The 26350-nt window shown below is 46.5% G+C and overlaps 1 protein-coding gene across 1 annotated transcript in view; it reads left to right on the top strand.

The window, feature by feature from the left end:
* MYO1C (myosin IC) overlaps positions 1-26350 on the top strand; it is a 50630-nt gene that overhangs the window by 8225 nt on the left and 16055 nt on the right. The window contains exons 2-3 of the mRNA XM_066563685.1: positions 23867-24022; positions 24612-24727. Of these exons, the coding sequence (XP_066419782.1) occupies positions 23897-24022; positions 24612-24727 (242 nt within the window). The 5' untranslated portion in view covers positions 23867-23896. The remainder of the gene's footprint in view (positions 1-23866; positions 24023-24611; positions 24728-26350) is intronic.

Genomic DNA, 26350 nt, shown 5'->3' with positions numbered 1-26350 from the left:
ACCAGGATCAGCCCTCATTTCTAAGGCCAAAAAGTGTCAGTTTTTGCATTTTTGGGGAGTAGCAGAGCAGTGCTGGGACAGGATCCCCAGGTGTCAGCTTAGGTGATTTATGGTGCTGCTCCCCTGCTCCTGGGGCACTGCAGCTGACAGGCTGCACCCCTGGTGACATTCCTGGGCTTGTCCCCAGGGCTGCTGGGGGTGATTCTGTCCTTGTGTCACTTCTCCAGGGTTTCAGTGCTCCAGGCACGAGGGTGTGCAGAGGGGAGGGGATGAACAAGCAGCCAGGGAATCTTGGAGCTTCATCCATGTCACTTCCATGAAATGCCCTTTCTTTTGTATTCCCCCAGTATCTAAAATAAGCTTATCCTGATATCAGTTCTGTTTAAAATCATAGAATGGTCTGGGTTGGAAGGGACTTAATCATCTTGTTCCACCTTTCACTGAACCAATTTAAATTGGTTTCACTGTAGTCCTCCTCTCCCTGCCTTGTCCTTGCATCCATTTGACCCTTTGATCAACCCTTTGAAACAAAGCTGGGGGAGCAGTGATGACAAAACCAACATTTTCTGTTTGTTTAGTTCCCTGAAGTGTCTGCTCAGAGCTGAATGGATCTTAGTCCCAGGACAGGCACAGCTGGGACAGAGGCTGTCACAGTAACCTCAGCTGGCCAGGCCAGCTGACAGCAGCCTGGGACTGCCCTCTGGCACCTCAGAGGACATTTTCTGTGCCCTTTTCACCTTGGACAAGTGTCTGTAGTGTAATGCTGTGGGAATGATGGCTCGTGTGGCTGTTCTACTCTTACACTGCTGTGTTTGGATCCTTGAAGTCAGTGCTAGTGAGAAGTTTAGTTTGTTTGCTAGAAGGTTCTGCAGTCACACTGGGGGACTTTTGTGCTCTGATGTGTGGGCTGATTGGCACCAAAACCTCCCAGCATGTGGATGTGGAGCTAGGCCAGCTGTTTGGGACATAAATGGTAATTAGTTGCTTTCTAAATGTTGGCTTTATCAAGGTTTACAAACAGAACAGGCAATCTCCACTCCACTGCTCATAATGAGCATTCCCAAGCTCCCACAGTCCCAGCTCCTGAGCAGTGCAGGAGCACCTGCCCCTGAGTCCTGCACTGCTGGTGCTATCAGATCAGGGAGAGAGAGGCCCTGATAAATCCTTCCAGGCTGCACACACTTGGACACAGAGCCAGGAAAAGCTGCTGTCTGTTCTGCCTCTTGCCAAAGCATCCTTAGGGTGGCTGGCATCCAAAACAGGGATGTCGCAGACATCTTTTATGAAAAATCCTTGCCTTAGGATTTTTCCTCCTGAGAAGCTGAGAGGCCTCAGGAACAAAATGTAGACATTGATTATCTGCTGCTGTGGAATGCAAGAGGTAGATCTTTGTTTGGCCCATGTTGGATGTTTCTAATCAATGGCCAATCACAGCCCAGCTGGCTCAGACAGAGAGTCCAAGTCACAAACCTTTGTTATCATTCCTTATTATTCTATTCTTAGCTAACCTTCTGAAGAAATCCTTTCTTCTATTCTTTTAGTATAGTTTTAATATAATATACATGATAAAATAATAAATCAAGCCTTCTGAAACATGGAGTCAGATCCTCGTCTCTTCCCTCAGCCTGAGACCCCTGTGAACACGGTCACACAGGGAGAAGAGCCCAAGGCACAGGGGTCCAGTTGGGCACTGGTATCTGGAATATTTGCTCCCCTCCCCTTCCCAGAGCACTGTTTTTTCCATGGATGGAGTCTGGGAGAGCCAGTGCACTGAGGGTGAAGATGGGGGAATACCTTACCCAGGTGAGGATGCAGAGATTCCCACGTTTGCCCTGCTTTTCACCAGGTGTAAAGGTCCAAAAAACCTTTGAGCCCTGTGGGACTCTAACAAGGCATTTGTGGTGGGTAGTAGAGCAAGGTTATTCTGTTGTGGTATCCGAGCGTGCCATGAGAGACACAGGCAGAAAGGGGAGGGGACAAGGAATTAATTCTGCTGCCAAAACCTTCCGTGCCAGAGGTCGGATGTGGCTCCGTGCCCACTCCAGGCATTCGTGCAGGTTCCTGCCATTTGTTGCTGTCACCACCAGCAGTGGCACACAAGGAAACAAAATTTAAGAATGCCATCCTGCAGCATAGACCTCAAGATGCTATTTCTAGATGGAATTGGAGCTCTGTGTGATGTAGTGGACTGTAGGCTCATTGTAAGGGTAGAAAACAACCCAAAGTGGTTTGCACTGGAATTCTTGATGCTGTGGTAGGCAGCTGGATTAAAATGATTTGGAGTTTTGCTCCTTTTTGATGCACCGTGAGTGAAGAGGCTTCACAATCAGCTGTGAGCTGGAGTGGGTTAGCACTTGGAAAAGTGAATTTTGGAATACTGAGGTTTAGCCCTGCAGGTACCTGGATGCAGCTACTCCTGGGAGCCACCAGCTGTTGTGGACTTTGTCAGCTCACCAGACAAGTGTGTGCTGCCTCTCACACACCCCAGCAATTCTGAGAATGCGAAGGGCTCTCAGATTCCAGTCCTGGATGGCCCTTCCCCTGCAGCTCTAGGGCCGGTGGAAGCAGGAAGGGAGGTCAGGCTTGAAATCCGAGCTCGGAGGAGAGGAATCCGCGGATGGCCAGCAGATAACGCCCATCACTCGGTGCCCCGGCCACTCCCACTGCCCCTGCTTTGTGCAAAGCCTCATTAAAGGCAGCGCCCCGCCTGCCTGAGCCACACATCCGTGCACAAATGCCAGATTCTCTTCATTCCAGACTGCTGACTTCAAGGAGGACTTGCTCTGACAAGCTGGAAATGAGGGCTGGCAGCTTCATCTGCAGCTCAAAGGCTTTATCTCTCTTAGACACTCTTGCTAACATTTCCCACAAACACTGCTCTGCAGGTAGGAGCTGTTGCACACACAGGATCCATCAGGCACTTATGAATAAAGCCTTACCTTGTGTAACTCCCCTCAGAACAGGCAAGGAGCACTTCACAGAGCACTTGGCACCAGGCCTGTGGCAGAGCTGGCTCTCCTTGTGCTTCAGCCTCATTATCTGGGGAGCAGTAGGAAGAGTCAGCTCAGCCTTTGATTCTCCTGTCCCCCCGCCAAGCACTGATGTTCTTTCCTCTACAAAAATCCTACAGTCCAGCCTCCATCTCCCACTGGGACTGTTTCCATCAGCTGAAGGCTGCAGCTTTCCATCACCTCCAGCTTCCACACCATGTTCTGATAGTTCTCCACCTCAGCCTCTCCTTCCTCTCTGAGCTCCCGCCTTCACTCCTGCCCCTCTGCTCCACGATGAGCTCTTGGACTCCCAGGATTGTTCAGGCCCCAGCAGCAGCTGCTGTTTCCCTGGTGCTGCCTCGCTGCTCCATGAGGGATGCCAGCTGTGTCCACCTGTTAGGGTTGTTTTGCATGTGCCTTTAAGGCAGCTGCTTCTGCTGCATTTGCAGCCTTAAAGCTGGAATATTCATATTCCACATCTCAATCAATGGATGAACTCAGCCTTCAGTAAATGCTTTCCCAGGGTGAAATCTCTTTAGGATGTAATAATAGTTCTAGAGAAGCCATGCCAGAACAAGATAGCCAAGCTGTTCTTTGATTGCTGTTTGTTTCAGTATTAGAGCAAGTGTACTTTTACATTCACATATTTAACATGTGGAATGAGATAATCTTAAGCTTGATGCAGTAAGGTGTGCACCCTCATATAAAAATTTATCATGAATCAAATTTGAGTCATCATCATGATTGTGACATGATTTCTGCTTAAAAGGGCATCTTTGATGTCATCACCATGTTGCTTCACAAACAGCTTGCTGGTGTTATTTCGGTTGGGGAGGGTGTGTGCTTGTCTATAGCTTCTAAAAACCATCAGGCCAGTGTCAAATGTCTGCCCAGTGCTCCACAGTTTGCACAAGTGGCTGCTAGCAGACAAAACTCCTTTTTTTGGTCTGATTTTTGAGGGAGGGCTGTAACCACAGGGCTTTGACTTGTGGCCATATAACCAACCCTGCTGAGCAGAAAGGGAATCCAAATGATATCTGCTCCAAATGCTCTCTCCTGACCATGACACTGTGCTTCCTGGACATTGTGTGAACTAAAACTTGTGAAACAAAAGCTCTAATTTCCCTTTGTGAAGCTTAATACAGAGCACACAGCTCTGGAGCAGCAGGATATGAGAATTAGAATCATTGGTGCAGGGAGGATTTTGAACAAGAAGCAGGCATGAAATACCCAAAGCATTTAACCTCTGTGTTTTATTCATCCTGGAGCAAGTGTAATTTAAAGTGGCACCTCTATAATTGATGAAGTATCTTTTTACCATTTGTTTAATTACCAGTTTCAGTGTCTAGAAAGCAGCAGATCAATAATTTACAGTGATGAACTTCCCTGTGTCTCTGTTTTTCTACTTCAGCCATGCAAACAACAGCTCTTGAAACAAACCCTCAAATATTGATGTTTTCCTTTAGGTGAAAGGAAAGCATCAATATTTGAGGGTTTGCTTTCCTTTAACCTTTTTTCCTGCCACAGGTGCACTCCAACACCACTGAAGTTGAGGGCAGAGCACTGCCCTTGGCAAGGCAGGGTTAATTTAGGGCTTGCCCTGCATTTTGTATCAGCTCTCAGCTTTTTGCAGCCTCCTCTCATTGCTGGAGTGATGAAGGCTGGGCTCCTGTTGTTGCTGTAACAGCAGATGCTGCTGCCCTGGCTTTAGGAGAGCTGTTAAAGCAGAAAATTTAATGTGATGAACCAAAGCTGCTGCCTGTGGTTTATATGTATTTCTTTCATGATGGGGTTTGATAACAAATGTTGACTTTTCTATGTGAAATATCTATTTTGGAGAGTCTTGGATCCTTCTGTCAGGTTAGAACTCAGATTCCCTCATGGTCCTGCAGCTCCTCCCCAAGGAGAGGTCCTTGATGTGTCCAAAAGGAGCTACAGGACCTGTGCCTGTGAAATCAGAGGGAAAAGGTGTTTCCTTCCCAGTGGGAAGGGCCTTGAGACAGTTCCTCTCGTGGTCCTGGCTGCCACGGACTGTGGGGTTTCCCACACAGCATCAGAGCAGAAGATCTGAATCCACCCAATTTCCATGAGATCTCCAAATCCAGGATTTCCAGCAGGATGGTGAACTCTGCTCTCAGTCTCCCAGTCTCAATACCTGTGATTCTTCTCACTTTTTAGAGCCAAGACAAATATCTTATTTGTCCTAGACTTGACTTTGAAAATGAACAAACAACTTAGTGACTGCATCCTTGGGCTTGGTATGAAAAATAAACAGGGAATGCATCCCTTTCCTTTTCTCTTAGGAGTGCCAGCCCTCATCTCCTGTTGGAGAACAAGATGCTGTGGGACAGTTGGCATTTCTGTTAATGTCACAACTGTCAATCCCTTCAGGTTCTCTCCTCTCAGCTGGAGCTCACAGCCCAGAAGCAGGTTTTGTTTAGAAAATAGGTGTAAAGGGTCATGAGGAAGATTCCTGGGCCTGTTGTGTCAGCCTCAGCAGGGTTTGTGCAGTGTTGCAACCACCAAATGCAGGATTAGGAGTAAATCAGACAGAGAAAGAAAAAGGGTTTGGACCCAACCACAGCTGGGGAATGAATGTTTCCATTCTCTGCAGACCCATGTTTATCCAGATGTGCAACACACATTCCTGAGAACCACAAAGGGATGGACTCCTTCACTGTTCTTTAGTGTCTCTGTTTCTGATTAAACTGATGCCTCTGATAACGCAGAAAGTTTTGAAAATGCAGAGAGCAGGACTGTGCAGTTCTCCTTAAGAGAGAGTTGAAACTACCTTGGAGATGAGGTATTGCTTGTAATCCAAAGGAGGCTAAGTTGCAGGCCAATAATTTATTTATTTTCTAACATCAATGTCATCACTGCTTCTTTTACATTAAAAAAAATCTTGATTTAAGGTGGTTTTGATCCAATAGGAATGTCAGTTTTAAAATTCTTGGAAAACAATTTTCAATCTTGGAAAGCAATATTCTGAATTGAGAATATTGTGAATTTGAGTGCAAGCTGCTGCAGGTGGACATGGGATACCCTTCTGAAATGATGGCTGTGTTTTCCAGGCAGCCTGGAACACTTTTGCCATCACAATGACAGCTCATCATTCCCTCTGGATGTTAAGTGATGCTAAATCTATTTTGGGACAAAAAAAGATTCACCAAAGCATTAAATCCTCCATGAGTGACACAGGGGGGGCTCCTTGGGGCGCAGGCAGAGCAGCCAGAGGAGATGAGCTCACACAATACCCTTCATCTGGTGCCTTTTCCCCTCCTTTTCAGCAGGAGCAGGGCAGGCAGGGCAAAGGGAAGCAGCTCAGACATCAGCTGCAACATCATCTTCCACGTGCTCAGCTCTCTGCCAGCCTCTGGCTCCTTCCCTCTGCCTCTGCAAACTGCTCAGCCCCTTCCTTTCAGCACAATCTGGAATTTCTACAGCTCATCCAATGTTTCTTATTTTGGGTTCATGAGCTAGCTGTTGAAACTCTCTCCTTAAACTTTTCTTTGGGGGCTTGTGGCATCACAGTCAGTGTAAAGTGCTCTTTGTTCCCTTACAAAGAAGGGTTTGAAAAGTTCAGTCTCATGTGTGTCACTGATAGTTTTATTAGAACTTATTTATAACTTTTCACTGCCCCAAAATAACTGCCTGCCTTAGGCCAACAAAGTCAGTTTGAAACAGAGGAGAGAGGAAAAAGGAAAAAAAAAAAGAAGTTAAAAAAAAAAAAAAGAAGTGGAAGTACAAATTGTGCCTGTAAACTCTTCACTTATAAATCATCAAATTAAAAAACTGCTCCACTTGTTTGAATGTCCAAAGCATTCAATGTGCTCCCAGGACTTAACTCCACTTGGGAACTTGGAGTTTGCTACAGAATTTTTTTACAGGGTCACCCCCAGAAGGAAAATAAGAATTTGTTACTCCCAGGTATCACCCAACACTTGCAGGTTGCTGACTTGGCTTTTTTCCCTAGGGAACCTGTGGATAATCCATGGAACAAACCTATGGCAAATACAATTGTACCAATACAAAATGTTGCTCACAGCAACATATCCCCATATTTTGGGTACAAATGATAAAAATATCCCAGATATTACATTGATATAAACATCTTTATCCTACTATAAACTATCCATAGAAAGGGATTTTGCTGTTACAGTAACACTAGAGAGGAGTAGGGTTAGTTTTTTGTTGGGGTATCACTCATGTACAAACTATTTTCTAAAAAATCCAAATTTAAGCAAATATGTTCCATATGTGAGCCTCTCTCTCTGTGTTTTTGAGGAAAATTTTAGTCATTTGACCTTTATTTTTCTGACTTTGGAAGCTTGACTATACTCATAAAATCTAGATATTACCTGTGCTGCAGTCTCCACACAACAGAAAAGATCATGGCTTTGAAAACAAATTAGGAATTCCACGATAGCTTTATTCAAGCTTTATGAAAAGGAAAAGCTCCATGCTGCCTTAAAAGAAACAATTTCATTTGGCTGTTTTGGAGGGAGGTATTTCCTTTTTAAACTGTTTTTCACAGTACCAATGATCTGATTTTGGGTGTGGTTTGTTTTAATGTAAAGCTATATTGGTGAAAGGTGTAATTTAAAATAGAAAAGGACAGGAGAGGTCAGTGAAGTGAAGTACTTTCCTCTAAAGCAGTCTGATATAATAGATAAATTTGGTATTTGGATTTCTGTAAGATGATGTGTGTTGGCGCAGTTAAGAATTATGTATTTCAGGTAGCCTTCCTTAAGTTTCAGATTTAACCTACTAAAGAAAATAAAGCAGCTTAAACTTTCTGCTTTAGTGCTGGCAGTTCTAAACAGATAATTCCTATATTTAGAGAAGAATTTTGCAGTCATTGGGGGTACAGGGGAGGCTTGGGATCCTGTCAATACAACATTAATGGGGTGGATCAACTCTGCTTTCAGTCTCCCTGTCTCATACCTGTGATTCTTCTCACTTTTTAGAGCCAAGACAAATATCTTACTTCTCCTGGACTTGACTTTGAAACTGAGCAAACATCTTAGTGCCTGCATCCTTGGAGCTGGTATGAAAAATAAACAGGGACTACAGCAGTGTTAGGGCCCAGCCTGACAGCTGAGGCTTTGTACTGATTTAAATCCACAGGGAGCTCCTTCCCAAAAATGTTTTTCTCCAAATTTAACTTCCAGATACCACTGACCACAAACCACACCAGCAGAGGCCATCTTGCTGAATTGCTTTATAATTGTTATGGAGCAAGTATTACATGAGAAAAGAGGCATAAGAGCACTTAAAATTAGAGCTTTTCTGTAGCTGTTTTTCTCTCAGAGTCATAACCACTTGTATTTCCCAGCTCTGAAAAACCTGCCTGTTGCCTGCACTCATTTTCCCTTTGCTGTGCAGTCAAGGATGTGAGGTATTTTACAGGACAAAAATTAAAGGTCAGTCTAAAAATCCTCAGAAATCCAGATGTCCCTAAAGATAAAGCCCAAAATGAAACATCCTCTTGGCCCAGAATAGGCCCTGGAAGGCTCTGAGTGCACACCCTGTCCTGGGCAGGTGTTGTGGGGACAAGGGCCAGGTACAGGCAGCTGCTGAGATCCTGGTGGCACTGGAGGAATCCTGTGGGACAGCAGAGGGGATTGGGAATAATTGGGAATCTCAGTTGTGTTTTCATGGGACTGTGAAGCTCCTGATGCTGAGATGTGGAGAGAGCTTTGCTGTCAAACTTTAATCTCTCATCAATGACTCTTTCTCAAGGGTGGCCTGGGTTGTGGGGGTTTTTTAATGTTCTATTTTTAAGGGGTTTTTTGTTGTTTTTTTTTTTTAATTTGTTGTGGCAAACTGAGCCCTGCAGCTCAAGGAGGTCTCACCAGCTGACAGGAAAATATTGGCTGGGATTTGGCCTCGCTTTCCCCTGGAAGTTGTGTCATTCTGCAGAGAAGAGACATAGGATGTGGCAGGGCTACAGATACAGAATTGTTTGTACATTTTGTCACAAACATCTCTTGCTGTCAGGGAGGGGGAAAAAAAAAAACCAACAAAACTCTGGGTGATAAATCTGTCTAGCAATTTATATCGTGCTCGTTTCCGTGGCAGCTCTGGGGCTGTGTTTGCTCAGCAATCTGCCCTGCACTGGGTGCTCCTAGACTTATCCATAAAAAAAGCAGAGATGGAAAGATCCCCCTTGATGGGAATCACAGAGAAACCTCCCAGTTCTATCACTTTCCCCAAAGGAGGCCTCTGTGAGCATTGTTGTAGGAACTCCCTTCCATTTGTATAAGAAGGAAAATGTCTCCTTGAACTGGGCTTGCAGGTTTGGTGTCTGCTGAAGGGATGGTGGAAAGGATGCACATCCCTGGCAGCTCTGCTGGGATGTGCAGCTGCCTGGAGCTGCTGAAACTCTTGGCCTAGGAGACATTAATTCCTGCTATTTTGTGGGAAAGCTGCAAAAATGAACTTAAATGGTGCTCAATGTCTTTGCTGTTTAAAGCAAGATGAGTTAGAGAACTGTCAGTTCATAAAACATTGGTGCTCCATGGATCTGCAGCCCAGGAAGGGGAGCTCTCAGCCTGCCCTCTGCATCAGCACTGCCCATGTTGTGTTTTAGGGCATGCCTGTGTCTTTTCCTGCCCTTTCCCAATCAGTGACATGCTCAGATTTGCTTTGCAAGTGTTATTTTATAGATTTCAAAGTCTAGTCTGTCTTTTTCCTGCCATGGAGAAAAGCAAGGGCATTACAGAAGGACAGAGCATCTCTAATTTGTCCATTTGGTTGCTATTTTGGGCTGTAGGACAGGACCCTGCTCAGCTCAGGTTAAATTCTGTCCCTCTGTGGAGGGGAGCCCTGGGTGTGCTGCCTTGCCCTGATGTGTGAGCAGCCTCCTCAGGATTCCTGTACATCCTTCTCCTCCAGACTGCAAACAGTTTAGTGCTGATCTGCCCTTATATAGTAATTTCCTATTATTAGAAACATTTCCTTGGGATCTTGCTCAGGGAGTAGCAGAGGGAAATCCTGTTTCCTTCATCTAACTTGCAGGCAAAGCACCAGTGCTCACTCTTTCCTTATCTCGTGTGGATGGAACAAGAAGTTTTTGTTGTGATTTGCTTTCCAGCCTTAAGCCCTTTCTAACACTGAGCCTCTTTTCAGAAATGCAGGAAAAGAAATGTGAAGGAATAGGAACTGTCAGTCAGCAGTGTGAGCTGTAAAGTTTTGTCTGCAGCCTAAACATTCCCTGTTCTTTTTCATCGTGTTTTCCTCACTCAGATCGAGTCCTTCCTTTGGAAAACCAGCTCTGTGTTCAGTGCTGGTTTGTGTGAAAAGCAGTGTGCTAGGATATTTCACCTGAGAGTGCCAGGGATGGGCAGACAGCCAATGGCTGTGTTAAAAAAGAGGAACAGCTTTAAATTAAGGAAGGAGAAGTTTTTGTTCTGCGTGCAACGAGAAGTGTTTTTACAGGCGAGACTTGCTGGAAGCACAGAGATATGCACAGGCTTTGAACACTTAATTTTTCCTGTGAAAACATTTTTTCCCCTTAAAAGGAAGCTGTAGGTTCTGCCACTAGGAGTGACTGTTTGGAAAGTCAGTCGGCAGGAATGCACATCAGCTGAACTGAGTCAGGCTGTTTGTGTTACCAGCTCCCTCCAAACCCCAGCCCTGCCACAGCCACTGCAGGGGAGCTGCTGCAAATGATTGTGTCACAGCAATCACAGGGAATTAACTGCTGGGTTTAAACGTTGTTGTTGGAGTCAGTGCAGCAATTGCTGTTGGGATTGGAGTGTGTTTGTAAAATCAGGGAAACCCTGACAGGGCCGTGAGCGGGAGCAGCCACGGGCATGAGACAAACTGGCATCACATTAAGGGCATCTGGTAACTGTAAAGTGGGACTTTGTTCTGATGGCCACTGTCAAAGCCAGCCAGCCATTTCTGTTTCACTGCTTCAGCAGAAAGCAACAACAAGGAAAATTTATCTTAATTTGTTAGATTAACCCAGTTTCTGTTTTCGCTCACGTCATAGACCCAGAATTATTGTGTGTGTGCGGGAGCCATAACTAAATACAAGCCTGTCATATGTGCCTTTTAATCCATCACCAGGGGCATCAAAACAGGGACAGCACTGGCAGAGAAAGTGCAGGAATCCAAGGAGACGTGTGCATCTCCATTTTTTGCAATATTCCTTTTTTTTTTTAATTTATTTGTGAAAGACTGAGCTTGGGAAGAAAAGAAGTTTGGTGTTCTCACTGACGAAGCTTTCTTGAAACAAACAAAACCAGTATTGACAGTTTTAGGCATTACAAAGCATAAATTAGAATCCAAAATAATAATCTAAATATTCTTTGTTTTCTGGTTTTTGAACCCTTTTGGCCACACCTCACTATTTTGAAGGTTTTGTCTGTAACCCTGCAAACACCTTCACACAGAATCGGGGAATTCAGTCAACTTGTGATGTCATGAAGTTTGCAGTAAAGTGAAGGAACTTTGATCATCTTGAGGCACCTTTTGAGTGAGTATAACGAGCTTTTGGTTTAACCTTTCTAGGTGTGCAGTTTCATAACTGAGCAGGAATGTTGTGTCTCCAGGGGCCAATGCCCTGTGTTCAAACCTCTGCTCATGACTCCTTGTTTGGAGCACTCTTGAGAGGGGAAGAGGAGATGCTTTAATCCAAAAACTGGGTAGAAAAGAGCAGTTCTTAGCAGAACTAATAATACAGGGAGGAGATTTTGCCTTTTTATCAAACCTGTTACAATATTTAGCATTGGCTCTTTAGCAGAGCATTGATTTGTGCTTATCCTGCAGTCAGAGATTCATCCTCTGTTGGACACAGGGTGTTTTTCCTAAGCAGTGGGACAAAGGTCTCAGAACCTTCAGCTTCTGCTATAAGGTGTTTTAGGAATGTGAGGTATTTTAATCAGTTTTAGATCAGGATAATCTGGACAGCAGGACACATGTGACAGGTTAAAGACATTTCTATTTTTTGATTAAGATGTTCCTCTGACCTGCAAGAGGAAGGGCTCTCAAATTCCTGGCCTGTTTAGGGTGGTTTCTTTCCCATGGTATTTTTGCCAAGTGCTTTCTAATTATGGAATGTGTCTTATTCCGTAGTCCTTTTGCAAGGCAGAAACAACGAAAATTACAAAAATCCAGAAAGCACTCCCTCACTGATAGACGAACTTGACACCTTTTGGAACAACGTGGATGTGATCCACATTGATTTTTGAACAGCATAAACCCAAGGCAGTATCTCATACCTCCAGTTTTATATTTTGCAGTGGAATCTGCACTGCAGAGGGGAACACTGGTGGTGTTTTCATGGGACCAAACTCTTTATTTTTTCAGCAGAGCCACCGCTTGCGGGTGTAGCTTAGCGAGCCTGTTGGAGCAGGGCTGACAGGAAAGGTTTCCAGTCCCCTTGCTTTGAATGTGAAATTGTATGCAGGGAATCAGCTGCTTATCTGCAACGAGCAGAGCAATCCCAGTGCTCTAATCCAGGGTTTAAATGAGTCACTTCTAACTGGTGAGGCCTGGAAAACTTGATTCATCCCTCGGCCTGTAGTTGCCTGTTGGAGTGAGCCAGACCTTGCCAGCCATCCTCAGCAGAAATCACAGACAAGGGCTGGGCTCTGCTGCTGGAAAGGAAGAGTCTGGTTTTATCACCTTCATAATCCGGGATCAAGATCTTATAAAGTAAAATTATCTCTGCTTTCCAACGTTTTTTTCCCCCCCCTCCTAATTTAGGCTAACCCACATGCAGGAGAGTTTTCCTCACCAGCAGAAGTTGGGCAGTAGTTTGGCCACAGAAAAAAAACATTTTGAGGAAAGGTCTTTTCAGTGAATAAATAAATAAAAGGGTTCTCCTGCATAAAAAAAACCCCAAGAGAAATATGTAAAAAATGTACTTCTAAGTGCTGGGCTGTTGTATATTCTTCTCTTATGTGGCATTTTCTGTGATGGGATGTGATCTGAGAAGTGTTAGGAGGTGTAAACGAGGGAAAAGGTGAGGTTGTTTATGTGAAGATAATTCTGCTAATACTTAGATTTGTAACAGGAGTTTAACTGAATCTGTTTGGTGACAATTAGACTGGTTTGAGGAGTGCTGGTGGAGCACTGACATTCTCCTCCGGAAGAGTTAGAGCTGCCAGGCCACAGCTTTAATTATGCTTGGAAAACTCCTGGCTCAGGGCTCACTGCTGTGTTTCACTAATAGCTGGTGTGGCTCAGTCTGGGAAATGGAGTTTTTATCACCTCTGATCTCACCTGTGCACAGGAGAGGGGCTTGGAGCAGTGTCCACTTCCTTCAGTGGCAGCCCAAAGCTGATCCCTCCTCTGAGCCACATCCTGAAGCTGCTGCCGTTAAAAATTCACCCAGCTGAGATAAGAAGTGAATGAAAGTCCTGCCAAACAGAGTTGTGCAAGAACCACAAATAATGTTCAAAATGGAGGCTGAGAGGGCAGAGGGGCTGTGGCACTGCAGTGCTCCCAGCAGCCAAGCTCCATCCCAAATCCTTGGCACGTTCTGCCTGTGACATCCACCACAGCCAGGATCTCTGGGATCTCTGCCTTGGGCAGAGCTAATTAGAGGGGAGTGCTGCACCCAACCACTGACAACATCTGCTGCTTGTGTTTGCTTTTAAATAGCCTCCTCTCTGAGCAGGATGAAGCTTTTTAGCTTTTTGCTCTAAATCTTTTTACCTCAGAGCTTGACCTTACCCTTCCCGTAGCAGAATTTGTGAAGGATGCATTTTGATAAGAAGGGGAAAAAACAAAGCAAACAAAAAACCCTTTAGGCAGTGCTGAGTGCAGATAGTGCCAGTCATGAAACATCAGCAGCTGAGCTTGGGAATCATTCCATGGCTCTCTCTGCATGTTCAGTGATTAGAGAATCTGCTTGTCAGCTCACAATATGAATTGCCTGGAACACCTGAGGGGTGCCATCCTCTCTCTCAGCTTTATTTGCACTATCTGTAACTCCTTTTAGGATGGATCCACAGCTTAGTCCATTGAGGAACAAAATAATAAATAAAATCATAGGATGATTTTAGATTGGAAAGAACTTGTGGAGATCTCTGGTCCAACCTCACTTCTGGGCAGGACCAATTTAGATTGAGTCACTCAGGCATTGTCTGCTTGAGTTTTAAATATCTCCAGGGATAGAGTTTCACAACTTTTTGGGACCCCTGTTCCAGTATTTGACAACACTCACTGGGAAAAAAATTTCTCAAGAACTCATTGGAATTTCCCTTCTTCCAGCTTGTGTCCACTGCCTCTTGTTCTTTCACTTTCCCCTAATGCTAGTGAAGGCCGTGCAGTATTTTTGTCAGAATATCCTTATCTCAGGAGGTGGGTGGGAAATGAGGTGGGGTTTTCACCCTCTTGGTGTAGCTGTGATCATAAATAATTCTGTGTGAGAAAGCTGATGAGCTCAGAGACAGCAAAATGTGCAACTTGTGTTTGCAAGGGCTGGGGACTGAGGGCAGCAGTGCCTTCACTGTGTCCTCTAGAAGGCTCTTCCTTGGTAGTGCAGGTTATTTTGTAATAAGGACCTCACAACTTCCAGATAAAATGGGTGTTTTGGTGCTGGATGGTTCCTAAGGAATCTGGAATAAAATCCTGCTGAGCCAGGTTGGACGAGGCTTGGTGGTGTTGGAAATAAGTGAAATTTAAGGTCCCTTCCAACCCAAACCATGCTGTGACTCTAAATCCTTGTGAAGGGAAAGTGCATCCAAACCCGGACTCCTTGTGGCCTGTGATTCTCTGAGGGGGTGATTCCCAGTGCAATGCCAGTTCCAGGGCTGGGACTGGGGGTTTGCTGTGTTTGGGGTGAGCTGGGGCAGCCCTGTCCTCAGTGCTGCTCCAGGACAATAACCCCCTGTCCCAGAGCTCCTCTTTCCTGTCTGATGGCTGTGCTTTGTGTGCTGGGCTCAGCCCCAGCTTTTCCAGTGCCTGGGATTACTTTTCTTTCCGTTTTTCCTGTCCTTGGGCAGCGGGAACTCCACAGGCAGAGCGCAGCTGATTTCCCTGGGACTGCCTCTGCTGGGCTGCTCCTGCTGGGAGGGGAGTTCTCCTCGGAAAACGCCCTCTCCAGATGCTCCAGTAGGAGCTGGTGGGAGGGAGGGAGTTCTGACTGCACTGAAAATGCCATGAAAAAAAAAAATTAAAAAAATAAGGCAGCTGACAGAGGAGAGAACTTGTCCTGAGAGTGCTGCTTTTTGCAGCAGCGTAAGCGAAGGCTCTGCGAGGGCAGCGAGAGCTGGCAGGAGGCAGAGATGAAGTTCCGAGGAGGGGTAAGGTTTATTTAAGATTTATTTAAGGTTTATTTCGCTCCTCTGGGAGCTCTGCAGCTCTCAGATGTGTGTTTGGTCTCAGGGGAAGAGAGGAGAAACATTTTCAGGGTTTCGGCAGGAAAGTGAAATGCTTTGAGAAGGATCCCTTCATTGGAAAATTGGGTGAAATGGGCTAAAAATTCAGGGAATACCTGTTTGGAGAGGGAAGCCAAGGTGGGAGTTGAGAAAGTGGGAAGAGAGGGGAAGGCTGTGCTCAGCTTTAGGAGGGTAGAAAGGGTGGAGCTTTCACTTGGGCACAAGGATGTGAAGGGACTGTCCTGGAGCTGGGCTTTGCTCCTGTCCCATTCCTGCCATCCTAGACAGTGCAGGAAGTACCTGCTTAAGGATTTATTGCTCCTCAGTTCCTTCAAGCTGTTTTAGTTTAGGAAAACTTTGTCCATTCTTTAGCAGCAGCCTGAACACCTGGCCCTGTGTCATGCATGGGACAGTCCCAGGCTTGGGAAAAGGAGTTTGTGGCAAAAGATTGAGAGGACTGGCATTGTTACCTGGAAAAAGAGATGAGGACAAGAGGAGGAGAAATAAATAACAGTGCCACAGAGAGCACAGAGATCCTTTTTCTGGGTTGTGTAGCATGGGAAGAGAGACACTGAGCTAAGCTAAAAGTTGCCAAAGAAATGCAAAGATTATTTTCATACAATGAATAATTGGGCCATGGAATTCACTGATTCTGGAAGATGTTGAGGTCAAGAATGAGAGAGTGTTATAAAAAAGTGTGTGAGCTTTTGCCTGGATAAGAATGCTCAAGGCTTTAATTGGTAAAGTGACCAAATTTAGGAAGAGAAGGGTTGAAAACATCACTTGTCTAGACTGGAGCAATTCTCTGCTAAAAAAGAGTTACCATGGGGCTGGTGCATCCCATACCTGCTCAACCCAGAGATCCTTGCCTGTTTCCCCAAATATTCTGGTGCTGACCACTGAGAAAGCGATGAAGGGAAGGGCAGAGCTTTTGGAGAACCTCCTGAGTCCTTCTCTGCAGGAGTGGAGGTGACAGAGCTCCACAGGGTATTTCTGCTGGCATCTGCTGTGCTGGGGCCAGCTGTGGGCCTGGAGAAAGACTGGCAGGGGTGGCAGTGGGACAGGCAGAGGTGGCAATGGCAGTGGGACAGGTAGGGGTGGCAGGGGTGGCAGTGGGACAGGCAGGGGTGGCAGTGTGGCTGGCAGAGGTGGCAGTGGCAGTGGGGCTGGCAGGGGTGGCAGTGGGGCAGGCAGAGGTGGCAGTGGCAGTGTGGCTGGCAGGGGTGGCAGTGGGACAGGCAGAGGTGGCAGTGGCAGTGTGGCTGGCAGGAGTGGCAGTGGGGCAGGCAGAGGTGGCAGTGTGGCTGGCAGGAGTGGCAGTGGGGCAGGCAGAGGTGGCAGGGGTGGCAGTGGGACAGGCAGGGGTGGCAGTGGCAGTGGGGCAGGCAGGGGTGGCAGTGTGGCTGGCAGGGGTGGCAGTGGGGCAGGCAGGAGTGGCAGTGGGGCAGGCAGGGGTGGCAGTGGCAGTGTGGCTGGCAGGAGTGGCAGTGGGGCAGGCAGAGGTGGCAGGGGTGGCAGTGGGGCAGGCAGGAGTGGCAGTGTGGCTGGCAGAGGTGGCAGTGGCAGTGGGGCTGGCAGGGGTGGCAGTGGGGCAGGCAGAGGTGGCAGTGGCAGTGTGGCTGGCAGGGGTGGCAGTGGGACAGGCAGAGGTGGCAGGGGTGGCAGTGGGACAGGCAGGGGTGGCAGTGTGGCTGGCAGAGGTGGCAGTGGCAGTGTGGCTGGCAGGGGTGGCAGTGTGGCTGGCAGAGGTGGCAGTGTGGCTGGCAGAGATGGCAGTGGCAGTGTGGCTGGCAGGAGTGGCAGTGGGACAGGCAGGGGTGGCAGTGTGGCTGGCAGAGGTGGCAGTGGGGCAGGCAGAGGTGGTGTCTGGGATGTTCTCTGAGGGAGCTGTGGGTGTGGAGGTGCCCTTCGCGTGGCCCCGCAATGCTCTGGAGCCCTCTCTGGAAAGTTTGAGTGTCTCAGAGCCCTGGTGGTGTCAGAGGTTCTGTGGGGGTGTGGAATGCAGGGGAAGGGCTGCCAGGGGGGTGGCATTGCCAGGGCAGGGCAGCAGGGAATGGGGCACAGGGCGTGCCCCAAAGCTGCAGGGGCACAGGCTGGCCCTGGCTCCTCGTGTTTGAGCTTCTGCCACCCTTCACCTGCTCAGCTGCTCTGGAAATCAGCATCAAAACTCATTTGAAGGGACAGCAAGCTGATGTTTCACCTTTTTAAAATGCCTTTTTGAAATCTGTTTGTCCCCTGAAGCTGCTGTGGGATGCCCAGGCCTGTGGGCACAGGTCTCCTGAGCAAAGTGCCACCAGCAACATCTTTGAAGCAGCAGCAGCAGCTTGTGCCATCTGTTCAGGAGCAAAAATGTCAGCTCCCTAAATATAGAAATTCTGTGTATTTACTTTTCCAGCCCTGGTGATCTTTCTGGTTTGCCTAGTTCATTTTTCTTAGTGCTCTTTTATATTTAGCCTGTTGATTGAAATATCATTACCCCTCTTAATGGTAAACATTTTTCCTGTCCTTCAAATCAGTTATCACAAGTGCCTTTTCCTTTTCACTGCTAATTGCTTATTTCCTTACTCATCCCCCCACAAAGTAAAGTCTGGAAGGTATAATTACGTTATAAATATTGAACAAATAATATTACCTGCTTATTATTTCAATTTGTCCCTACCCCAAATGTGGAAAACTTCAAAGTAATTACTTTGCAAGAATTAGTTAAGGATGTAGCATTTATATTTCTTTAATATAATTTTTTAAAATATTGTATTCTGGAATTCCATCCTTCCATCTGGTTATGATGGGAAATATCAGAGGGACAACCAAGTTCTGAGTTCTCTGACTCCAGACATTCCATTGCTGGTGATGTATTTGTCCAAAAGAAGCAAGAATAAAAAATAATTCTGAGAAATGGTCCTTGAGTGGCAGCTGCAGTTCAAGTTGTTCCCTCTAATTCTGCAGGTCTGGGTCACCAGAGCTGTTACCTGGTTTTGGTCCCAGTCCACCTGACAGTTCTGCTTTTCCCAGGTTGTCTTTTGAGAAATCACTTCATTGGCCTGACATAATTAAAAGCAAATGTCTTATCAATTATTATCTCAGCTCAGGTGGCTTCAGAAAGGGCAGACAAATGCACATGGCTGCTTGCAGGGGATTTTTATGGGAGACACAGAGCTGCCTCTCAGGGAACCTTCTTTCCAACCCAGCTGTTGACTGACAGAGGGAGTTGTGTCCAAAATGAGCAGCTGATCTGCAATGTGACAGGAGAGAGGAGGATCCTGGGGGCACTTCAGTCTGTCAGGGATTTCTGGCAGAATCCCTGATTCTGGTCCACCTCTGCCATCTTCGTTATTTCTTTATCCATGCAGAGGGAAAGAGAAGCTTTCCCATTCTGTACCTTGGGAATTGAGGCTGTGGATACAACAGTTGATTTTTGTCTGCTCTGCTGGCTGGCCCACGTTGTGTCCAAGCCCTTTCCCAGGCTGTAGAATGAAGTAAGAAATCAAAGGAATTTTTTTTCTTTCCTGCAGCTTTGGCCTGACAGTGAAGAATGTCCAACTATCCATGAGACAAATGTTTTTTAGCTGCACCTCCCCACGACGAGTTCCTTCTTGGTTCAGGCTCACATTGTCTTCCAGAATCTAATCTGAATTTCCCTTCCCACTCACATTTGGTTCTGTTCTTCCGTTCCCGGCTTTGTGGCTATTTCTGGAGCCTGCAGATCAATCATCTTGCACTTGATACCAAGATAAGGGTGCCTGCCTCTTCCCAGAGGGAGCCACTTCCTGGGGTTCTTCCAGTGAGGCTACAACCCAATCTGTAAAAATACATTGCCAGGAGAAAATATTGCAAGACACATTTTGCAATACAAATTCAGTTTATGTTGTGACTTTCCTTTCTGAAGCAGTTATGGAGTTTCCCTGCTCCATACAAGACCATTCATTTTGAGAATTCCAGGTGTTTTCTCATGGAAAGTTGCTGGTGTTGCCTGCTCCCTCAGTGTGTCTGGAATTGAGTTTTAAACCATTCCAGTGCCCCTCTGGGAAAATCAAGCCTGGGAATGATTCTTTGCTCCATGTTGGGTATTCCATGGCCATGGAGCAGCTGCTGGACAAAGCCAGGGGGAGTTTCTTGCTCTGCTCACATCAGCCCCAGACCCCTGTGCTCATGGCACAGCTGCCCTTCCATTTTCCAGCACAAATTCGCCCCAAAGTGCTCAGCCTGGCTGACTCCAATCCTTTGGATTTTGCTGCACAGAGCAAAAGGTCCTGTTTTTCATTTCTGAGGTGTATTAGTTCTCCATGTCCTAAGCAGAGGAAAAACTTTATCATGCTTTGGCATTAAGCAGAGTTTAAAGGAAAAATATGTGTTTACACCTTCACAATCCCATGTCAGCGATTTCCCAGTTCAGTTTAGGAAACTCCTTGGTACAGCCTTGAGTGGTTTTGTACTCCCAGGAGCTTGGAGGTATTTGCTGGTCTTGTTGACTCTTGTATGAACACAAAGAAAAGCTGGAACCCCAGCCAATGTAAACCTGGCTCTGCAGGCTGCATTCAGCCACCAGCTTACACCAGTGGAAAGTCTTTCCCAAAATTCAATCCCAGGGCAGAAAAAGCCCTTGAAGCTTTGCTGTGGTGGTGGTTGCTCTGGCCTGGTCCCCACCATTCCAGACTTTTCCCTTCCTGGCCCTGAGCCACTGTTGTGCTCCAGGCTCTGGAGAAGACATTAAAAGCAAAGAGTGGGTTAAAACAATGTGGGAACAAATCCTGGAAATGGCTCCATGGGGTGGCTTTGGGAAATGTGGTGGCAGAAGTCACATTGGGCACCCTGGAAGGGGGTGACCCTCAGGACAAAGGGTTCACAAAGAGGAGATGGAGAGGAGGCTCAGGCACTCCTGAGCCCACAGACACCAAGATCACAGGCAGATTGCTCAGATTTTTGCCATTCCCTGCTTGCAGCCTGTGCTGCGTGTGGCATCAGGTGTCCCCATCCTACAAAGGTCGGGATCCTCAGGCAGGCTCTCCTTTTGATCCCATAGGGGACCTCTAAGGTGGACCTCTAAATAACTGATTCAGTGTGCTCCCTTTCCTCCTTTCCCTGCCTCTGACACTCTCCCAGTCCCACAGGGAGGTGATCTAGCTCAAAACCTGCAGAGAAAACCACCAGATTCCTTTTTCCTGCTCTTTGTTTTGCTGATGGAGTTGCCCTGGTTTGGTTTGGAGGTGTTACCCTGTCCCAGGGAGGCAGCAGAGCCTGAGGAGGGATTTGATGCTGAGCTTTAAGTTAAACCCGACCTGCCTCTTAGGAGGGAGTTTCCCAAGCATTTCAAGGCAGCAGGAACTGGCCCTGCTGCTGAATCCTGGCTCCTCCCTGGCCCTGCTGTGCTTCCCCCATTACCCTATCCCTGACCATGTCATTACACGTGGGACCAGTGGGGGAAAATGACCTGGATTAAAACAATCCAAAAATCGGAGTTAGTTTTAATCCCTGACAGATTTCCAGCCTGGTTTATTGCACAAGCCCTGGGCCAGTGCAAACCAAAGGCTCACAGCAGCTTCCAGAAAAACTGATTTCCACAAGGAAGGTCTGGTCAGACCCTCAGCCTGTGTTCTCCCAGTTATCTGGAATATACTCCCTGCCACAGGGCTGTCAGAGTGGTCCAAGCTGATCTCTTGCCTGGAGCAGAGGATGTTGTAAATATATATCAGTCAGAGGTGGTTTGGCACAAAGAAATTCATCAAGAATTTCAAAGGGAATCAGTGTTGTCCATAGACAAACTGCTTTAATTGTTAATTAGCTCCACTGCACCACATGTAACCCTCCAGACTGGGTTTTCTAGCATTAATTTACAGCCACCAGATCTGGTGTCTGCCTGCTAACAGAAAATCATTTGATTATTTTAATTTATTAATTTTTTTGTTATTTTAATTTATTCAGTGCCTTACATTCATCGTTCAGTAGGAACATATGATCATCACTGTGATTATTTTTTCTTCGGTAGTGTCTTCCCTCCCCACTTCCTTCCTTCTGCATGACTGCTCTGTTTCCATTTTGCAAAAAGGGTTCATTTTTGCCTCCTTTTATGGCCCATCTGTTGATGTCAGTGGCAGTGAAACAGTTAACACTGACATTTGAAGCAGCTGGTAGACTTGGACATATGCAATAAAGCAAAATGCTGGCATGGAGCAGTGCCTATTGCTCAGCTCTGGCTCAAATTTGCACTCAGCTTGGGCTTGGGAGGGTACCAGACTGAGTGAAGTTTATATTCAGGAGGCTCTGACTGCATCACATCCCCTGGGCACATTTAATTATCACCAAAAAGCCACTTGCAGTCGTTTGTTTGGCTTTTGTTTTGTCTCAAGCTGGCTGCAGATTTGAGGTGGTGATTTTGTTCTCACGGCGAGGGGCTGGAATTGAATGAGGAGACAAAAACCGGAGGAAACCGAAAGTTCTTGGCCTTAAATGCCTGTCCCAGAGGAGGTTTCTGTGTTGTGAGGGGGATGGATTGGCTCTTCCCTCTGCTGGATGTGCACAGCTGGGATCACTTTGTGCTGGCCTCAGGGAGGGGCTGATGAAAGAGCTGCTCAAGTGACGTTTTCTGTGCAAGGCTTCAGGATTATATAAACTGGGATTAACTCTGCAAGGGGGGAAGTTTTCCTCAGTCCTTGTTGAGGCAGCTGTGTTTTAGGGCTGTAGCTGTACATTTCCCCACTTGAAAAGGAGTCATTTTCCTCTGGTTTTGCCTTTGTTCTCAGCACCTTGGCCAAAACCTGCTCTGGGATTGCACTGCTCTGATAGAGGGATTCCAATTTCTAGGCAGAGTTTATTTGTATGTGATTTATCTCTATTTTCCTTTCCTTATCTCATCACCTTCCTTCTCCAAGGGTTATTTATCCCTTTTCTCCTCACCTTGGCAATGAGGGTAGAAGACAACAGAGCATTTTGCTGAAGCTGTGAAGGATTTGGCTTGGAAAATTTTGGCCCCTTTCAGAAGGATTACTTCATGAGAGTATCTGCAGAATTCCTCCCAGGCTGTGTCTTTCCAAGCTTAGAACTCAGGCCTTCCAGACCATGAGACTAATTGGAAAAAATAAAACAGGAAATCAAATGATGTTTCTGAGCCATTAGAGTGGGTCTGGATTTGAGATTTCCAGAAGGAACTGATTTTCCTATCTGAAAACTGCAGGGTTCAGGCAATCACTTCTGCCCAGGCTTACAGGGAAGAAGCCAGTTAGAACTGACAGAAATAGGCAAAACTGCATTTACTAATCATTTACCAAATAAAAAAAAAAAAAACATTTACCAAGAAATTGGTGAGTCAAAACAACTGCAGACTGAGAGGACTTGCACCTGGTTTAACCCAAATTGATACTTCAGTGATTCTTGCTTTTATTACTGTTTAACAAAACTTCAGGTAAATTTTCTTCCTGACCAAGGCTGGGGTTATTTTTCTCCCTGCACATCACCAGTTCCTGTGGTTTGACCACTTTTACATCTTGGGAAGGTGCAGAAAGGAACCCTGTGAGTCAGTAAAAGTCATCTTCATCATTGTGCAGGGTCTGGCACTCCCAGTTTGTGTTGAATCTGGGATTGCTGTCGGTGCATGAGCCTGCTTCAGGAACAGACCCCTCTGGTCCTTGTGCAGCATCCCAAAATATCACTTGGTGCTTTAGGGAAATGGCTTAGGAGAAGGGTGCTGCTGTGAGCAGTGTGCAAAGTAAGAAGGGCTGAAGAAGATAAGGAAATCCTGCAGGTGAGAGGCAGAGGGTGTCACGCGTGGTTTCTCCTGTCTCTGGTTTCTGTGGTGCCTCTCATCTTCTCCATCTCTGTCCCTTGAGTAGAGATTTCCCCACAGGCAGCCACTGAGTCATCCCTGGGTGCAGATTTCCCCTCCCTGCTTTACAGTGAAGTCAGGAGTCAGCAGATGAGGGCTTTCCACAGATGGTTGTGTCTCACCACATCAGGTTGGAAATGGAACCTTTAAAGGAGGCTCAGGGGTTGGAGTCTCTTGATGCATCTCGGTGTCACGGTCTAAATTCAGCAGCGTGGGTGCAGAAATGCCCATTTCTCATTTCTTCTCATTTTCCTCAGAATTTTCCCATTGGGTGCCTTTTAAGTTGGTCAGCAATGTGAAGCTGTTTGCTTCTGAGATGAATCATCATTAGTCATAAAAGATTCCTTACCTCGAAACAGCTTCCCGTTGTGAAATCAGGGACAGGAGAGAACACATTTCAGCCTCCCTCCTGCTAAAGGATGCCTGGGAAAGGAAATCCAAGTTTTATTCTCTTTATCCAATGTTTGTTTCTTTGGTTGATTTGAAGTTATTGGAAATCTAGCAGTAATTTTTCCCTAATGCTGACTTGTCTTCCCTCCAAGCAATTAGAGCAGACAACTGATGATGTGTTATAATCACTGTTTTCAGTGGGATTATTTAAATATCCCACTTTAATCTCTCATTTTAATATAGTTATCCAAGGATAACTGTGGTTCTTGTGGACTCAGGGAAGTGCCTGCAAACCCACAGCCATCCCATCTTCCCCGTGTTTTTGGCTGCAGGGGTTGGGAGCCAACGGCATCCGGCTGAGCATGGAGAGCGCTCTGACGGCGCGGGACCGCGTCGGGGTGCAGGACTTTGTCCTGCTGGAGAACTTCACCAGCGAGGCTGCATTCATTGAGAACCTGAGGAAACGCTTCAAGGAGAACCTCATCTATGTGAGTGGCACAGGGACAGTCCCCAGGGTGGCCCTCAGTGAGCTGCAGTGGGTTTGCTGCACGGGACAGGCCTGGCGCTGCTCTGCAGCGGGGTTTGGGTGTTGGTGGCAGCTCACACAGGCCAAGGGGGCTCGTGCCAGGACCAGTCCTGTGCCAGCACCACCCATTTCATGGGTATAGGGACTCACTGCAGTGCCCCTGTTGAGATCTGGTGGCACTGACAGCACTGAAAATCCAACTCCAAATCCAGCTCCCACCACATTCTTCCATCTCCTGAATTTACTCACATCCAGCAACCCAGACTTGAACTCAATCCTAAATGTATGTCAGAAATAACCCAGTATTGTGCCTTGTTGGAAACCCTAAAACCATTTGAGGTGCTTTTTACCCAGCAAGGATAACATGGCTGGCACAGCTCCAGCAGTGTCACTTTCCCAGAGCTGAGAGTTCTCTTCCTCAGCACCCTTGACCTGTTTGGAAGCCTCAACATCATCCCCAGCCCACCAGGGTGGGTGTCCAGCCTCCAGAGCCACCTGAGCTCTGCCCCTAGCCCTCCTGTAAGCTCTCTGCTTTCTGTTCTGTTTCCCAGACCTACATTGGCTCTGTGCTGGTGTCTGTGAATCCCTACAAGGAACTGGAAATCTACACCAAGCAGAACATGGAGCGGTACCGCGGCGTCAGCTTCTACGAAGTCTCTCCTCACCTGTGAGTGGTGCCAGTGCGGGTTTGGTCACTCCCACCCAACTGGGACACATCAAAAAAGGCAAACAGGACTTTGCCCTGTCCCAGCTGCAGCCCTGGAAGTCCCAGGGACAGAGAGGATCCTCTGAGGGTGTGGTGTGAGGCTCTTGCTATTCCTGTTCCTCTCTCCAAAGAGGATGAGTTGCCTTTGCGAGAGCAGTATTTGGAAAGGGAGTTGGTTCCTTCCTGGCTGCAGGAACAGAGTTGCTTACCCAGCCCTGGCAGGACAGGAGTTCATTGTTCCAGGGTTATTTGGGGTCCCTGTGTCCGGGGCTAAGTAGGGGAAAGAGTTTCTGCTGTGTGGGGGTTTCTTTCCTACCTCTGCTGTTACTGCCTGACCAATATTTATCTGGTATTTCCCTTGTTGCTAAGATACCATCAGCCTGTTGGAACAAGGAATGTATTTATTTACATGGTCTGGCTTGGTGAGCATTCCCAATTTCCCATTAAAAAAAAGAAAAGTTTGAGGTTTAAAGTTATTTTTGAAAGCGTTTGAATTTTTTTTGTCAGACTGAGAGAAAAAGATGACTGAGAGCTGAGGCCACATGGCTTCAAAATGGTTTTTCTTCAGGACTAAAGGCCAAATTCTGAGCACTTCTTGGAGGATTTTTTATGTTGTGTTTTGTTGGGTTTTTTTAAAGAGATCTTGGAAGAGTAAATGATATTATTTTTGAACAAACTATTTGGGTTGTTTCTTATTGCTGGCACATAGCCCAGGAGAGTAAACAAACCAGAATGTGCTGCAAGCACAGAGAGGGGGAGAAACACCATTACTTGGGAAAGTCTCAGCATTTGAAATTGGATTTGTTAGGACAAAAATATGATTTTTACTGTGTGAACCCAGATGGGGGAGAATTAAACCTGAAAAACCCTGCATTCAAACCTGCCCAGTTCCCTTTGCCTGTGCTCAGGGAAGGGCTTCTGTGCCCTTAGATGGGAATTTTGGGACTCTCTGGAAAATCCTTGGGGCTGTGGCTCTGTTTTAAAGTGTGCAGTAGGTACAGGATGATGGCAATGCTCATGGATAGCACGAAGCACTGAGCAGATGTGCTTTGATTCCACTTAAATCCCACTGTAGCTGATTATTTCTTAGGCTTTCTTTCCTTTTAACAAGTCCCTACAGAAGCTGTGAAATGTGCAGCTCATAAGTGACCCCTGGAGAACTGTGATCCTGGGTACTGCTGCTCCCACTGGGAGAACAGAATTTTTTGCAGACTGTTTTTGCTGTTCCGTTGCATTATTTGATTATTTTATTGCATTATTTGATTATATATGCATTTAAAAATCCTCCGAGGAGCAACAAAATGCCCCATCTGCAGTATGGTGCTCTGGGTTTCTCCTTTTCCAGTAACTCATCTTTTTTCCTCTTTCTCCTCTTCTAAACTGACTCTAGAAAGCCAAAACACTTCCAGATCTCTATTCCAGTGTCAGATAGTTCAGCTGGGTTTTCTGGGAAGTGCATCACACTCAGAGGAGGAAAGTTATCCCTATGGGCTTGGAACCCAGTATATTCCCAGAGATCTGTCACATCCTGTCCTGTTTATGGCCTGCAAATGGAACCATAAACATCTTTATTTCTGTGATTCT

The sequence above is a fragment of the Molothrus aeneus genome, chromosome 20 (assembly GCF_037042795.1).
Source record: "Molothrus aeneus isolate 106 chromosome 20, BPBGC_Maene_1.0, whole genome shotgun sequence".
Classification (NCBI taxonomy): Eukaryota; Metazoa; Chordata; class Aves; order Passeriformes; family Icteridae; genus Molothrus; species Molothrus aeneus.
This window is presented reverse-complemented; position numbering and strand designations above follow the sequence as displayed.